At 36.0% G+C, this 16,239-nt stretch overlaps 1 protein-coding gene across 14 annotated transcripts in view; it reads right to left on the bottom strand.

Annotated features, from left to right (window-relative positions):
• The window catches only part of celf5a (cugbp, Elav-like family member 5a), a 199,645-nt gene that overhangs the window by 37,599 nt on the left and 145,807 nt on the right, over nucleotides 1-16,239 (bottom strand). For 9 of the 14 annotated variants that reach the window (XM_026198307.1, XM_026198311.1, XM_026198313.1 and 6 more), the window contains exons 4-5: nucleotides 2,660-2,788; nucleotides 602-681 (exon numbers count right to left, since the gene is read on the bottom strand). In XM_026198307.1, coding sequence (XP_026054092.1) covers nucleotides 602-681; nucleotides 2,660-2,788 — 209 coding nt within the window. The remainder of the gene's footprint in view (nucleotides 1-601; nucleotides 682-2,659; nucleotides 2,789-16,239) is intronic. The other 5 variants (XM_026198312.1, XM_026198315.1, XM_026198308.1 and 2 more) reach the window with 1 other exon arrangement.

The following is a 16,239-nucleotide window of genomic DNA, read 5'->3' as shown; positions in this document are numbered from 1 at the left end:
TTTTTAAGGAATATTTTCTCCTAGAAATGATCACTTCTGTCATCATTTACTCACCTTTACGTCATTCCAAAAATAAGATATTTTGAAGAATTTTGAAGAAACAAACAGTTGTTGGTCCCCCATTGACTTCCATAATAGGGAAAGAAATACTATGGAAGTCAATGGGGACCACTGTTTGATTACCAGCATTCTTTCTTATGTTCAACATAAGAAATAAACTCATACCAGTTTGAAACGACATGAGGGTAAGTAAATGATGACAACAGTTTTGGGTGAATTATTTCTTTAAAAAATGTCATGTGGTGTATCTGTCAAGTCAATAAATAGTAGCTTTCAAATGAAACTTTTTGATTTGAAGTTTTTTTTCAAAACCACATGCAACCTAAAGAATACTAAGAACACATTTCTAAGAAGTAAAGACGAGATTTTTATGTGACCCATATAATAATACTGTGACCCCAGAATGTAGAGTTGTATGAAAGTCATTGGAACCTCTGACTGCAGGAGCAACATCAAAGTACAAAGAAAGTCCAATGCTGAAAATAAGAGGTTTTGTGAGTGTGTGTGTGTGTGTGTGTGTTATAGAGAAGTGTGTACTCACTGGCATGGTTTGACTGCCGTGCAGGGCGCTGATTGCGGACTGAGCTTCGGCGTGTGTGGAGAACTTTACAAAGGCGCAGCCTGATAGAAAAAAGACACACACACAAAGGCACACAAACACTTTAACCACAGTGTAGAGAAGCACATTAAACACTGGAGAGGCAGAAAGCCCTCCAACGGTAAGCAAGCGGCTCCTCTAGAGACTGTACTGATGCGGAAAGCGTGCTATTTACCGCCACATGCCCATCTATGCAAACAAAGCGCAAAATACGGGATAATTGGTGTCGATTTAAACGCTGCTACAGATATTCATCACGAGAATTCAAACCCATTTGGGATTCAAGAGCAGTCATGTTGCAAGCCGTTGAAGAAGCTGTCAAAATATTAAGGATAGGTCTCAATGTGCCTTATACAAGCGTAACATGTTTTATACAGTTTTTATTAAAGAATTAAGCTCTATTTTTGCTAGAAACGTGGTTTGAAATAAAACACATTAGAAGCTAAATTAAAAAATGTTTTTATTTTTTTTTTATTGTACAGGGAATGTTTTGACATCTATCTTTTTCTTCTCTTCCATACGACTGGATATATTCAGAGATCCACCCCCTAAGTAGCAGAAATAATCCTACAGCTTTTTTTCGTAACACTGGCAAGGGGAAAACTTGCACTCCCACAGTGCTTTTCCAAATGCCAGGCTGTATTAGCGTCTTACAGTGTCCCCAAAGCCTCGCTGGGCAAACAATGGAGTCTATAAAAAGTTTCATGCTCAAATATGTGCTTTTTCTCCGTCTCTTATGAGTCTTTAATGTTGAATGGCAATAACTCAGAACAAACTGTTGGTTCTCGGACAGCATAAAATGTCAATGTAACATTTTAACATCATATTCAATATTTAACAACATTATATTTTTGAATACGCAAAAAGAAAAAGAAAAGAAGACAGAGGTTTGATTTTATATGGCAGAAATTCTTTTTTTTTTCTTTTAAAAGAAGTCTCATGCTAACCAAGGCTGCATATAGTTGATAAAAAAATAAATAACAATAGTACAATTTTAAAGGGGTCATATGATGCGATTTCCAGTTTTCCTTTCTCTTTGGAGTGCTACAAGCTGTTTGTGAATAGATAAGATCCATGAAGTTGCAAAGACTGAAGTGTCAAACCCAAAGAGATATTCTTTATAAAAGTTAAGACTCGTCCTTCCCTTCCTACAACGCCTCGTTTAAACACGCCCCCACATGACTACATCACTGTGTGGGAAGATTTGCATAACACCTCCCAATATATACGCAAATAAATAATGCATAACTTTTATTCTCTCTGTAGTTTTGTTGACGCCGCCACCATGACATGAAGACGTTGTGTATTTAGTTGCCAAACTACTTTGTTTGGAAAACTAGATCAGTGGTTAAGTTGTATTAACAACACTGTTCCAGAACAGTTAAACCCAGACATTTGAGTGTTTCCTGAACCTGGGAAAGTAGCATACAGATGTGCACAAAGGCTGTTACTACAAAGTGGGGCAATTCCAACTCCAGACATGGTTTTATGTTTACACGGCGCAATGTGTAAAAAGACATTATAGTCATTTTAATCAGTAATTATGTCCCGACTGGATACAACAAAATTATATGGAAAATTATTTTCAACACATTGCATTCCACCAAATATAAAAATAATGTTCTTTTTAGCAACATCAGATGACCCCTTTGAAAAGTTGTTTATTTTAATATATTTTAAAATGTAATTTATTCCTTTGATGCCAAAGCTAAATTTTCAGCATCAATTACTCCAGCCATCAGTGTCACATGATCCTTTATAAAATCATATGCCAGTCATATGAAATCATTATGCTGATTTGCTGCTCAATTACTATAAATGTAAATGCAAAATGTTAATGTAAACACAACTTTTATTTGATCTGATTAATCTGATTAATTATGAGCTGATTAATTGATTTGACAGCACTAGACACAATATGATCGCAAGTGTATAGTGTATAAGTAAGCAAAAAGCCCAATTTTATGTTGACTGATACCATAAAAGGTGACATAACCTCACCTTTACTATTTCCATCCGGACCTCGTAGCACAGTGCACTCCTCGATGACTCCATAGGGCTCGAAAAGACGGTACACGTCCTCCTCCGTCTGCTGTTTGTTTAGCATCCCAACGAACAGCTTCCTGTCTTCTAAAGCAAAGAAAAACATAGCAAGTGAAATGACTGGCGTAACCTCTCACCTCCCCATTACCCACAAACATCCCTATTGTAAGCACAGCCCAAATACTACCCAGACTTTTGGTCCCTGGCCAGCATGGGCAAACAGGGACTGCTTTTGCTTGGCCCATTTAGCTTGCGGGAATCGAGTCACAGCAGTAATTGTTCCCGGTGCCAAGTCTGTTCATTTTAATTTGGGGGATAATTGGGTTCAACCCCATGTTGGAGATGGTGGGTAGGCCTGAGGTGATAGCACTAAGCTGTCCTGCTTAGAGGCCTGGTTTTATAGGAAGAAGCAGACTGCGAAGAGACGACGCTTTCTACAAAACTCTGGAAGGTGTAGATAGACCGAGAGCATAGCTACCGCTGACCTGGAATTCAAACTAATGCAAGCTGTCTTGGACCCGTTCTGTGTTTAGTTTATGGTAACCGAGAGTCCTCACAGATAATGCTTTGTTTGACTGAGCTGAAATCTTGAATGTTATACAAATATGATCATCACAAATTAAAAAGGGCACTTTGCCAGATGATACTGGCCAAATCATTTCAAATCCTGATGACTTTTGCAAGTGAATTGGTGACATATTCTATCGAATATAATAAGGTTTGTAATCATGTCTATTCCAACTCATTATAATTAACAATTAAAAAAACAATATTACGAAAAAAAAAAAAATGAATTTGTATAAAATGTGAATTAATTTCTAATTTGGTCAGTCCAACGAAAATGTGATTATAGAATGCCATTTTGATTATTGCCTTTTAATACAGCATGTATGTGAATGCAAAAGATCTGCAAAGCTGTAAAGCCGAAAGTGTAAGATAAACTATCTCCTAAAAGAAAAGAAATTGGCTCTGAACAGCTGAAACGAGTTGTTGGTAAATCAAATCCCACTTCCATGATGGCTACACGTCACAGGGTTACATATTTGCATAATACTCGCCAATGTTCTATGTTGGACGCCTGCGAACAAACTGACCCACCCCCAAACACATCATTTGACTAACAAGTGCTTCTCTAATCTCGGGGAGTTTATCATGGGATTCATAAAACCCTTGCTCTTGAAAGATGGCTCAGCACCCAGTTTATTTGGACCAGCTGCTCCACTGAATCACAACATGTAAGTATGATAAATAATAGATGTTTATAATATTTTTGAGTGTTTTCGAAATACAGAACTATGGCAATGGGCATATTGTTTCCGACACACGCTGCACACAGTAGACCAATCACAACAGACTGGGCCATCTGGCCAATCAGAGATAAGTAAACTCACAGAAAGGAGGGGTTTAGAGACTGAATCTTAGAACTGCTTTGAACGAATCGTTTAAGAATCGCTGGAAAATGAGGTGGTATTAAATGCATATTTAGAGAAAACTAACGCATTGTTTGACCTTGCATAATAGGGGCACTTTAAAAGAAAATTACAATTAATTAAAAGAAAAATGAAATTTCATAAGCAAGATAAACAGACATGCGCCTCAGAGAACACAAGTGTTTCAACCCTAAATGAATCAGTCCAAACGAAACGATTCATTCTTAAAAGACACTCATTCTGTTTCTGAATGAGTCATTGTGTTGCGAACGAATCGGCTGAAAAGTTTTCCGAAATCGTATGTTGAAATATGCAATTGAGACATGTAATTAAATATGCATACATTTCCAAAACAGAAATCTGAACACTGGATAAAGCCAGGTACGGAATTCTTGTTTCGTTCTGTTTTCAAATGAAACTTTTTGATTTGATATTTCTTTACGTACAAAACCATGACTGGGGAAAGAAACTTGTGTAGCCTCACCAGACTGAGCTTCAGCAGTGTGATTCAACTAAACCTCCAACTTTATCATTGCATTGATCTTTGTGAATATATGTCAATGGGATGGACGTGTCTATTGAGTCTGCACGTATTGATATTCCCTGATACGCTCTGGAACCTGGCCGGCTCCGTGTCTCGTCGCAATCGTGACGTGCTCTAAAATAATCAGGAGTGTCAGCGCGTTGTCTGGGCCCCGTGCGCTCTTTATCGTTTGTGGCAGGATCAGAGGGTGTGTATCAAAATAGAGGCGATGCAGTGTGACATCTGTCACGTTACATCGGAGAGCATTTATCTGCAAAAAAAGAAGGCCCTGAACTGGAAAATAAAAGGGCAGGATGGGCCTTCAACAACGCCTGAGGGGGGATCTTGTGATCTGGAGGTAACGTTCCTGGACAAATTCACATAGATGTGGCCTTGAGGTCTTGCCGTGCTTCTTGTGATGTCTCAGCTCAGGGAAATGAGTGATGGGACTCTGGATTAATGTACGAAGCTGACCTGTATGAATTTAATACAGCCTGTACTTCACCTCAATATTTATGCCACAAGCGCTGCTGTGGTAGCATGCTTTAAAATACACCCTTGCGGCTGTCCTGACAGCTGAATGGAATAATACTTATGGGCGGAAAGAGTGTAACAGTAACACACACCGTAAATCAGAAGGTAGCATGGAGACAATGGAGGGGATACAACTTCAAAGTCCATTAAAAAAATTTCAAACCTGCTTGAATTTTCTTTTTTTCTTTTTTTTTTGTGGAAAACAAAGATAATCTTTGTAAAACTATGCAGAGTAAGTGGATTTTGACAATAAATGCTGACTGGACGTTTTAGTCTCTTTAAAAAAATGACACAAAAAGCACCATAAAAGTGGTTCATGTAACTTCTGAAGAACCCAATTTTAGTTTCTATTCATATTCATAGTTTGAATGGTTTGTCAGAATTGACTTTGTGTATACGTCACAAATACTGTCTAAATGATTTTGTCTGATTGATGAAAATAAAATTGAAGTCAAATATCATCATTTAATCACAAAAATGAGCGAATGAGTCAAATCTTTTCACTGAATCATAAAAAGATCTGAATGACTTGTGAACAAATCAATTCAGTCAAATCTTTTAATTAAAAAAAATAATAAAAAAATCAGTAGGCATGAGTAAAAACTTTATATTGAATCAAAAATGATCTGTCTGAATGAATCAAATCTTTCCATTCAATTACAAAAACTATCTGAATGATATGCTAACAGATACTCACTCAAATCTTTTTACATAATACCTAAATACTTTCTGTCCAATTTATGAGTAATTTTTATTTTAAGTCATCTTTTAAACTGAATCGCAAAACTCGTCAAAAGGATTCAGAGTGTTTAATGAACAAATCATTGTAGTGAGTCAAACCGTTTTAATGAATCGCGAAACTGGTCTTTATGATTGGTCTGATTTGGGTCAAATTAAACTTATTTTAAGTCAGATCTTTTTATTTAATCAAAAAACTGGTCTAAATAATTTTTCATAACAAATCATGTTTGTTTGTTTTTGTTTTTTGATCAGACAAATCAGAATTTTACATAGAATCATAGAACTACTAATCATAGAATATTTTGTTCACAAATCTGATTCTCACACATATCCACTATAGGACTTCAGAACACTTAAAATAAGGTGCTTTTACATATTTGATTGAAGCTGCAGTCTTCATTCACTGTCATTGCATGGAAAACAGCAACTAGCAGTCTTCACAAATTCTCTTTTTGCTTTACACAGACTAAACTAAGGGATAAAGGTTTTTATCCACAAAGTGAGTAAATGACAGAACTGGAGTTCCTTTAATGCGTTTTCCTCTAAATCGTCAGATATTTTATTTAGCACTTCAGCCGCGCTCCCGTTTTTCCATGATTCAATAAGGTGCAGGAGTTTTGAGAACCTCCAAGCGATTTCTAAAATAAATCAGCCGGGGAATGTTTTCATCACTCTCTTTCTGACAGGGATGAGGGATAAAGCATCACCACAGGGCCGCCGTAAGAAAATAAAAACAGCCGCCGTTACTCGTTAAGAGAAAGGGAAACCGCACATGCATTTCTTTCTAAAACGCACACAATCCGTTTAGAAACTATTGGAATACAATACAGACTGCATTACATTATACAACATATATGAAATAGCATCGCAATCTTGCATTATTCCACTTTTTCCTGTTTACTCAGACGACAAAGGCTTATGAGAATCGACTGCAGTCAATAATGCAGTTGCAGTCCATAAATAAGCAAGCAAAGTGAGTTTATCGACAGCATGACTACAACAGATTCATTAAAAGGCATCGGACTAGAACACATGCTGTACAGTATCTTATTTATTTGAAACATAATGTGCACTTTGATAGACTGTTCAATCACTACAGTGCCATTAAGGTGCTTCTCATCGCACGTTTAATTGATTAGCGCGCTTGCTATCTGCATACTTTCCTCCCCCGTGTCCTTCACACCGGGTCCGGCCCCACCAGCTGTGATGCTGCCTCAAAAAATGACTCCTATCAAGCTTCATCAACTTCAGCGGCGGGAAAGAGTTTTGTTTCATACATCACAAATTAAGCCGCACAACGACAAGGGGAGAACAAGATTGCTAGCTCCACGTCTAAGGGAATTTATGTCCTTGTGATATGACTGGGAGCAATTATTTGTTTAATATCATGACTGATATTTGTTATCTTTATTATAGACGCCGCTAGACTGCAGAGTCAAAGCTGTTAGGCCTTGACTGTAGCCGGGTGTTTACTTGTAATTATTACACGGCTCTGTGGAATACTTGATTCTGATTGGTCAGTCGCGACATTCCAAGGTATGTTATCCCTCGATAACTACCAGTAAAAGCTGATAACACAGGCTTATCCGGATAACTGAAGTCGGCGCTGTACTACTCTTGCTAGGAATGGAGGTTCTTGGTAAAGGCTTTGCCGTTTGTTTAGCAAATCAAGTATTAAAACTCAATTCAAAATTGTGTTCAATTATTTAATTATGTCATCTTGATATATCAGACTCACTCTCGTTTCATACAAACTATCTATCTATCTATCGTTTTAATTTTTAATTTTAGTTTAGCTTAATGTAAACAATTTTGTCATATAATTTTGTCCTTTCTAATTAATGTATCTTTTTAAAACATCTCTACATTGTTTTAATTTATATTCATGTTGTTTCATATATGAGCGTCTATATGAAGAGTTTATTTGCACAAACAGATAACTAAGTTTGTATTCATTTTCATAAATAACGTTTCTATTGTGTTATCATGTTTTTTATTGTGTTTTATTGTGTTAGTTAGCTGTATTTGTTTTAGTTATCATTATTTAATCAAAACAACCCAGCTGCAGTTTGATTGATATTAAATGGAATGCAGGATACATTTTTTTAAAAAGGTAGATTTTTAAAAATGTTTAAGTTATATGTTTTTGCAAATGAATTCTTCATATAATTAAAATTTATAGTTTATAAAACAGTATTCCAAAATAAAACTTTGTGCTTAAATGATGTGTAATATATATATTAGAGCAGTATATAAAAAAATCTAATATTGTAATTGTATAAACTGAAATTGTATTTAATTATATATTTTATATATAGTTAGTTTTTTTGTATTTAATTATTTATAAATATATTATGTACAATTATTAACGTTTCTGCAATTGGATCTTTGACATGTGTTATTTCATATATACACAGTGTGTGTGTCTGTGTGTGTGTGTGTGTGTGTGTGTGTGTGTGTGTGTGTTTGTGTGTAATAATTAAACATGAAATATTACATATATATCAAGTCGAAGTTGCAAAATCAAAGTATTCAGAGAAGTTCAACAAGACATTTAAAAAATGTGTATAAAAATTGAATAATCTAATCATTGTTCAACTTTATTTTAATGATTATTCTCAAAACTGTATGCATTTTATTCATACAGTATTTTTCTTATCTCTTATTGTTAAAAAATATGGTTGTCAATTGAATAAAATAATTTTAATGAATCTCCATCCACTTGCTCTACAGCACCCTGCTTTCAGCCTTTTGAGGATCCCACAGATCTCCAGTTCGTAAACCCTAGTGTAGTCCATCTACAGTGGCCCAAAAAATTAACAGGACACTTGAGGTACACCTAAACTGCAACAAATAATAAGCATATTTCACAAAAATTCATTAGATAGATATTGATCATTCTGAATAAAATATATGAATGCTACACTAAGTAGGTTACAGGTTATTATCCTAATGCCACTGATCTTCCACTAAACCCTAAAAACGATAAGCCTGGCGGTAAACTGCAATCGCATTTTTACAATTTAGATCCCGGTTGTTGTTCGAAAAGCATCCGCGGAGGCGTTAACTTTTGCGTTTCGGGCCTGTAGAAGTTGCCAGACAAGCGGCTGTCAATCAAGCCTAAATGGGGTTGGCGGAAAGCAGAGGGTCATTCCTAAATCTGCTGTCGTGTACGCAGTGTAAATTCCATTGTCTGAGGCGGCGATAAGGAGAAATGATGAACAATATTAGCATCTTGATAAAAAGCAACATACGAATGAACAAACACATTAACTGAGAATTACCGGGTGGGCGATTATTCAACCGCAGACTGAGCAAACCGAGAGAAAAGTGTTCGGGTTTACCGTGCAGATAAGTGATGCAGACAGATAGGATGGGCTGAGATAGATTTTGCTGCCATTTCCACTTGGCAGACCAGAATCGAGTCTTTGAAAGCGGCGCGTGGCCCCGAACACTAATTAAAAACAACACAACAATTACAGCGTGTAACAAAACACAACCTCAACAAACAGACAGAGAGGGTTAAAGTAATTAACCTACCGAACAAACCCGGTGGATTTGGAGCCAATTCATTACATAAAACATATCTTGATTTGAGCGAACGCTGATGGAGGATCCGCATCTGTCGGGACCTGGATCTGGCAGCGATGATCGGGGCCTTCGAGGTCTTTTGGCTGCTGTCAAACTTGAGACGCGTTCTAGGAGTCTTACCTCCCGTGAGTTAATGTGAAACAATCAGCCTCGGATTAGTTCACCACGGGTTTGGCCTAATAGATCAATCTACATAAAGCCACAGACGTTTGGCAGTTTCTCTCAAACAGACGGGCATCAAAATTTGATCAAGGGAAGTAAGAAAAGAAGTCCACAACTTCATTTCCATAACATTGTGTGCCAGAGTTACATAAACCTAAACCGTTTATGTAACTTTGGGACACGAAGCATGAAAAGAGTTTGTTTATGCCACCAAGCAGGAGTTGAGTTGTTTATGAGTTGAGCAAATATTATAATATATAAGTTGAGCAAATATTGAGTTTTTTTCCTTCATGTAAATGTAAATCACATCGTTTTATATATAGGGGTTAGTTGTCACATAGGATTTTGTTACAAGGTTTTTATTTTTATATAACGATAAGGTTTAAGTCAAAAGTACAAATATGAAAAAAAAGGTTTTAAATGTTAAATGTTGTATAGAAATATAACTAAATATCTATCAACTAAATAAACAACTATAATTTGAATTTATAAAAGTTAAGGTGTGTGTTTTATATACTCTTTCATGAATTGCTTTATTGTGGATAATTATGGATGTATTTAATTTAACCATTAACTATTAATTTAACAAATATTTAATTTAACTTAAAATTTAACTTAAAATAGTTAAAAGGTGTAAGGCTTATTCCTAAGGTGGCTTCCTATTTCCCCACAGATAATTTTACGTTAACTAGATTAACAGCAGGTCACTTATCAAATGAACACTAAAGCAAAAAGACCAACAGTGTTAATATGAATTAATAATTATTATAATTAAGTGAATAAATAAATGTTTAAAACCAACTGTTCACCAAGTATGTGACTGAAAGCAGCAGTAAATCCTCTGAGTCACCACATACTGTAGCGTAATCTAAATAGATCTGCGGTATTCCGGTTGCGACTGCAGTTAACTGCTAGGTCACACATAAAATAAAAACAGCGGCTGCAGAGATGGCCTTCAGACAGCGTGTATAAATCACAGGGAGACTTGAAGCAAATGGCCAACACATTTCCCTTGTCACCATTCGATCACAAAAGGCGTTAAAATGCGGAAAAGTTATCTGTGCGCTCTAATAGCGCATGGCTTATGGCTCTCCTGTAAGCTCCTCTTTTAACACCGGCGCTTTCAGAAAAGTGAGGGAGGTAGGCTATAAGACGTGGTTGTTTAAAATACAGCGCTTAGAAAATTCTGAAGGTGTAACCAAAATGAGTTTGTCCCTGGTTGACGCGTCGCTCGCGTTCAGATGCGGCAGGAAACCTTGAACATATTATAACTGACCGAGCGCATATAAAACCACTCACATGTGTTGGAGTCTCGATGCTAATATTCGGTCTCGTATGAGGACGCGGGGGGAGGAAACAGTAGAAGAAACGGCCTAAAATATTTTATCTCCACCATATACTGCACGGCAAATTTACACTCGATATGATAACACACGTGAAATATGACCTGCTACCTTGTGTCGCCTTCAACGTATTACAGCGGAGCCCATAAATCTCCAGACCGGGCCCACACGATGTCCACACGAGCTGTAGTATATAAACATTTACAATATTGCAGGGCTATTTATACTGTCTTACCTCCATAATGCTATTCGCTGGGCTCTTTGGAGTTGGTTAATGATATGGATTTTGTTTTGTTTCATTACATTTATGGCTGTTTCTATTACATATAAAGTACATACACTGCTGCTTTCTTTCATAGTCGGTTGACGGTATATAACACAGTTCCCATCCGGCTTCTTAATCATTTTCTTAATCGATGGACATTGATTCATAAGATTCACATGGTTGAAATCCCTTCACTCTTTCAGTTTTCTTACAAGCTCTTCAACCACTGCATGTATTTTCGATTGGCTAATGAGGTAGCCACATGTTGTAGTGCACTCAAATCATTAACCTGTCCTTTCTTCCTTTTCGGAGGATGCAATAAACTACAGGCACAGGACAACAAACTTCATTAAGAGGTTAAAAGCAAGCAGGCATGAATCTGAACATCACTCATAAAAGCGACAGAGTGAAGTGGTCGCTCAGGCCTTCTGGGATTCTTCAAGGAGCAAAGTGAAGCTGATACAGAGAACAAGAGGTGAGTGAACGAGGCTGATAAATGATGGGGAAAGAGAGCATGGAAAGCAGATGCTGGCCAGACTGAAAGCAATTTGCTAATTATCTTTTTTTAATATATTATTCTTAATAAAAACCTGTTTGAAAACAGTCATTATTTTTTAAAAACAGCAAAAAAAAAAAGAAAAATACACTACCCCTTTAATAAATTTTACCTTACATAATTGGTATTAATGACTGTGCAAATTATGACATTCATAGTAGATATGTTTTAGGCCTAATTATTCAACTTTTATGACAAACTGTGGTATTATCATCCATTTTTTTTGTCATGTCTCCATTACATTTTATAGTCCTATTTATGTGAACTAAAATTATATGCAAATCAGTCAGCGTAACATGGACTAAAATGAATGTAAATGACGTGACGACACACTGACTAAAATCAAAAGACAATTTCGTTCAAATTATGACTGAGAAAACTGTACAAGTTTGCACTGATAACAAAAAATGTGTTTTATGCTTTCGAATGCATCTCGAATAACTGTATCCATTGCAACAACAATTTTAAAACAACTCAGAATATGCCTATTTCTTACAGCTTATGAAAATGGGTCCAAATATCCAAATATGTCACCTTCCCTACTATATAGTAGGTGAAAAAAATGTGAAAAAAGTTGTATGCCAGAATTCGGAAAGTGTTTGAATTACCTGTTAATTTTGTTGAGATTCCGAAATCCCATAAGGTCACGATTTTGTTGCAAAATTCGTTTATCATCAGATGCACCTATACCTATAGAGACAGTGCGCAATTTAAGCTGTGAAGTTCTTTCCTCATTAGTAGCTACTCCAAAAGTATATGATTTTGGTCACAAAGTTTGTTCCTCATTAAATGTAGTAGCTACTCAGAAGTTTACAATTTCAGTCACGAATATCGTTCCACATTAAAATTAGTAGCTATTCAAAAAGCATGTTATTTTGTTCATGAAATTTGTTCCTAATCAAACATAGCATGTGATTTCGATTGCGTAGTAGTTTTATTCATCATCAAATGTAGTAGCTACTCGGTATGCGATTTTGTTGCAAAGTTCGTTTATGATCACATGAACCTATACCTATACAGACAGTTTGCAATTTCGACTGCAAAGTTCTTTCCTCATTAGTAACTACTCAGAAAGCTTGTTCCTCATTGAATGTAGTAGCTACTCAGAAAGTTTACAATCTCTGTGTGTGTTCGCGAGCTGCTCTGTGCAGTGCATTGACTTCCAAATCTGCAGAGTTAACAGTTACAGATGGGAAAAATGCTGGATAAGGTAAAGTGGCAAATACATAAATAAAAACATAAGCCCCCGAAAGCTAGTCCCATATCTTGGTGATTTCATAATAATGCAGGTTGATTTCCTCCGTACAGTATACAGGCTAAAATTACAGTGTGCTGCAAACTGATAAACCTTGAACTCCTCACCTCTTCTCTCATTGTCATGCTGTTTAATGCAGTCCAGAGAAGACTGTAGGAAATTGGCTCGGGATAGTGCAGTAGCTGAGAGAACCGTAGGCCTGACATTGACTTTGAGCAGATACATCTTCACTCTGCGTGTGGGGTGTGTAATATAGAAGTAAATAGGATAGCTCAGCTTGACAGAAACATCCTGACTCGGTTATGCATTTAAAGCTTATTAGGATCGAGTCCAAAATAGAAGATGAACATATCTAGGTGGTCAGACAGACGTCTAACATAACTTGAGAGAATTTCAACAATATTAGATGAATCGAGCACTGAATTGTCAATGGACATGCCAATTAGAGGTGGCTTCATCTCAGTCTGCATAAGATTAAATATACTTTTGTAACTTAAACATGAAAAAAAAAACCTGACAACATGAGTATTGCACCGTCCAATGCTGATTCCTAATAAACCAATAAAAATATGATATATATGCTATATTTAAGCAATGCCACAGAAGCAAGAGTCTTTGACAAATGTTATGTTGCTCTTAATAATTTTTAATATAAAAGAGTTATGTTACATATTAGAAAAATACTGTTAATTATGTTTTCTCCACCAAAAAACATAGTTCCAAAAAGCCAAAGCAGAACTACTGAACAGCAACACACAGTGGCATTCCTAAAATAATCTGTATATTTGTATACAAATATCATAATTTGTAAATAACAGACATTTGCTTCTTTTCTAATTAAAACTGTGTTTTTTGAATAGATCTGTTGACTGAATATTGTCTAAGGACAGACATCAACATTCCTGAATGAATCAGTTTATAAGCTGAGTACGTTATTCAATGACTCAGTCAAAAAGAATTGTTGTGTTTATGAATGAACCAGTTGATTGAATGATTCACTCACTCACTCACTCACTCACTCAAACTCACTCAATATAAAAGCCAACTATTAAGTTCTTGTTTTTTAACAAATTGGTTGAGTGAATGATTCAGTGGCTCACTCAAAAATACTAATTTTGTTCCTGAGTGAATCAGTTAAATGAATGACTCAGTGACTCATTCATAGTGCCACCTACCAACAATATACCACACCTATGTTTCTATATTCATTTGTTTTCATATTTTATGGAATGCAGGGTCTTAACCTATATTTTTAACTTTGACTTAAGTGTCCAGATATGTCTCCCTGGACCACAAAAATCAGTCGGAAGTGTAAATTCTTCAAAGTTAAGATGTATACGTCATCTGAAAGCTGAATGAATAAGCTTTCCATTGATGCATTAGGATTGGACAATATTTGGCCAAGGCACAACTATTTGAAAATCTGGAATCTGCGGGTGCAAAAAAAATCGAAAACTGAGAAAATCGCCTTTGAAGTTGTCCAAAAGAATTCTTAGCAATTCATAATAGTAATCAAAAATAAATTTTGATACATTTACAATAGGAAATGTACAAAACATCTTCATGGAACATGATCTTTACTTAATATCCTAATGATTTTTTGGGGATAAAAGAAAAACCTATAATTTTGACCCATACAATGTTTTTAGAGCTATTATTAAAAATTTACCCCAGCGACTTAAGACTGGTTTTGTGTTCCAGGGTCACATATATTATGGTCCATGAAAATGCAGAAGTGGCCATCATCATTAAGTCAAGTCACATAATCTGTGCATTTCCCACAAAGATTTTGCTACACTTCACGACTTCTGTTTTCAAACAACTGGACTTCTGGCTTCTCACACACACACACACACACACACACACACACACACACTTTCAACCACTGGTCTTTACAGTAGCTAGGTTATAGAGGAGAAGTTCTTTGCTGCCTCAGTCTTGTGGGGTTTTAACTAGCAAGAGTGGAGCTCCAATCCCAATGCTCCAGGTTTGCCCTTCCCCTAACACTTATTAAAAATAGATTTGAGAGAGAGACTCTTTCTCCCTCTTTTCCTCCTAGGCTTTATCTGCAAGCTTTGACAGGCCCATTTGTTTTGATTTTAGGATGATGTGATTGATACTTAATGAAATTCTGTAACTATCTATACATTGACCGAGATGTTGGGCAAGGTGGCTGTAATTGGTCATTGGCTGTCATTTCCCACCATTGATTTGACTTTGGTAGTTTAATTACATCTGTGGTCATAGTATAGGAAAATATTTTCTAATAACCAACTGTCTTTACCATTTTCGATGTAGGCCTACCTGAAAGTTTTGAATCCATAATAATTAAATATAAGGGTATGTATTTTTCTCTTTGGTTAAAAAGAACAATTGAATTGTTTCAAATGACCTTTAAATTATCATCTATATTACCATTACTTTTGTTTGTGAGGATAAATGCAGTATTAAATCAACTTCTGTGATCCATCACAATCCAAATAACACAATCCAGTGTTTCCTGTTGCTGAATCTACAGAACTACAGCAAAAGAAAGTTGCTGGCTTTGAGACAAAGGCAGAAGAATTCACATTGGCTTGGAGAATATATATTTTAGTGTACTCCAAACATTGACAAATGACTTTTTAAGCATGTACTATACACTCCTGAGTACACTCCTCAAAAGTTTTGGATTGGTAGGATTTTTTCAAAGACGAGTCCTTTGATTCAGCGGCCAATAAACTAGTATTCAGTCTTACATGATCCTTCAAATATCATTCTAATATGCTGATTTGCTGCACAAGAAACATTTATTATTATCATTATTATTATTAATGTGGAAAATGTGGTAAGATTTGCTGTTGCTCGTGGCAAGCTCAGCTGATTCTCATGATAGCACTCTGCAGGTCATTACGAGTAGCCCTCAATGAGCGCATGATGAAATAGCAGGGAAATTCTTAGAATGTAGCATATTTCAGGATGAGAAATTGTGATTCTGTATATGCCTAGTGGATACTTTTCATCTAATTCTACATATTTGCCTGAGATTTTCAGCCACTCAGCCTCTAGGGCCTCTTTTTTTATTGATATTGTCCTTCAGTGTTCCCAGAAATTCTGATTAAAGTCCTAATATCCAATAAAAGTAAGACATTCAACATC

The sequence above is a fragment of the Carassius auratus genome, chromosome 22 (assembly GCF_003368295.1).
Source record: "Carassius auratus strain Wakin chromosome 22, ASM336829v1, whole genome shotgun sequence".
NCBI lineage: Eukaryota > Metazoa > Chordata > Actinopteri > Cypriniformes > Cyprinidae > Carassius > Carassius auratus.
This window is presented reverse-complemented; position numbering and strand designations above follow the sequence as displayed.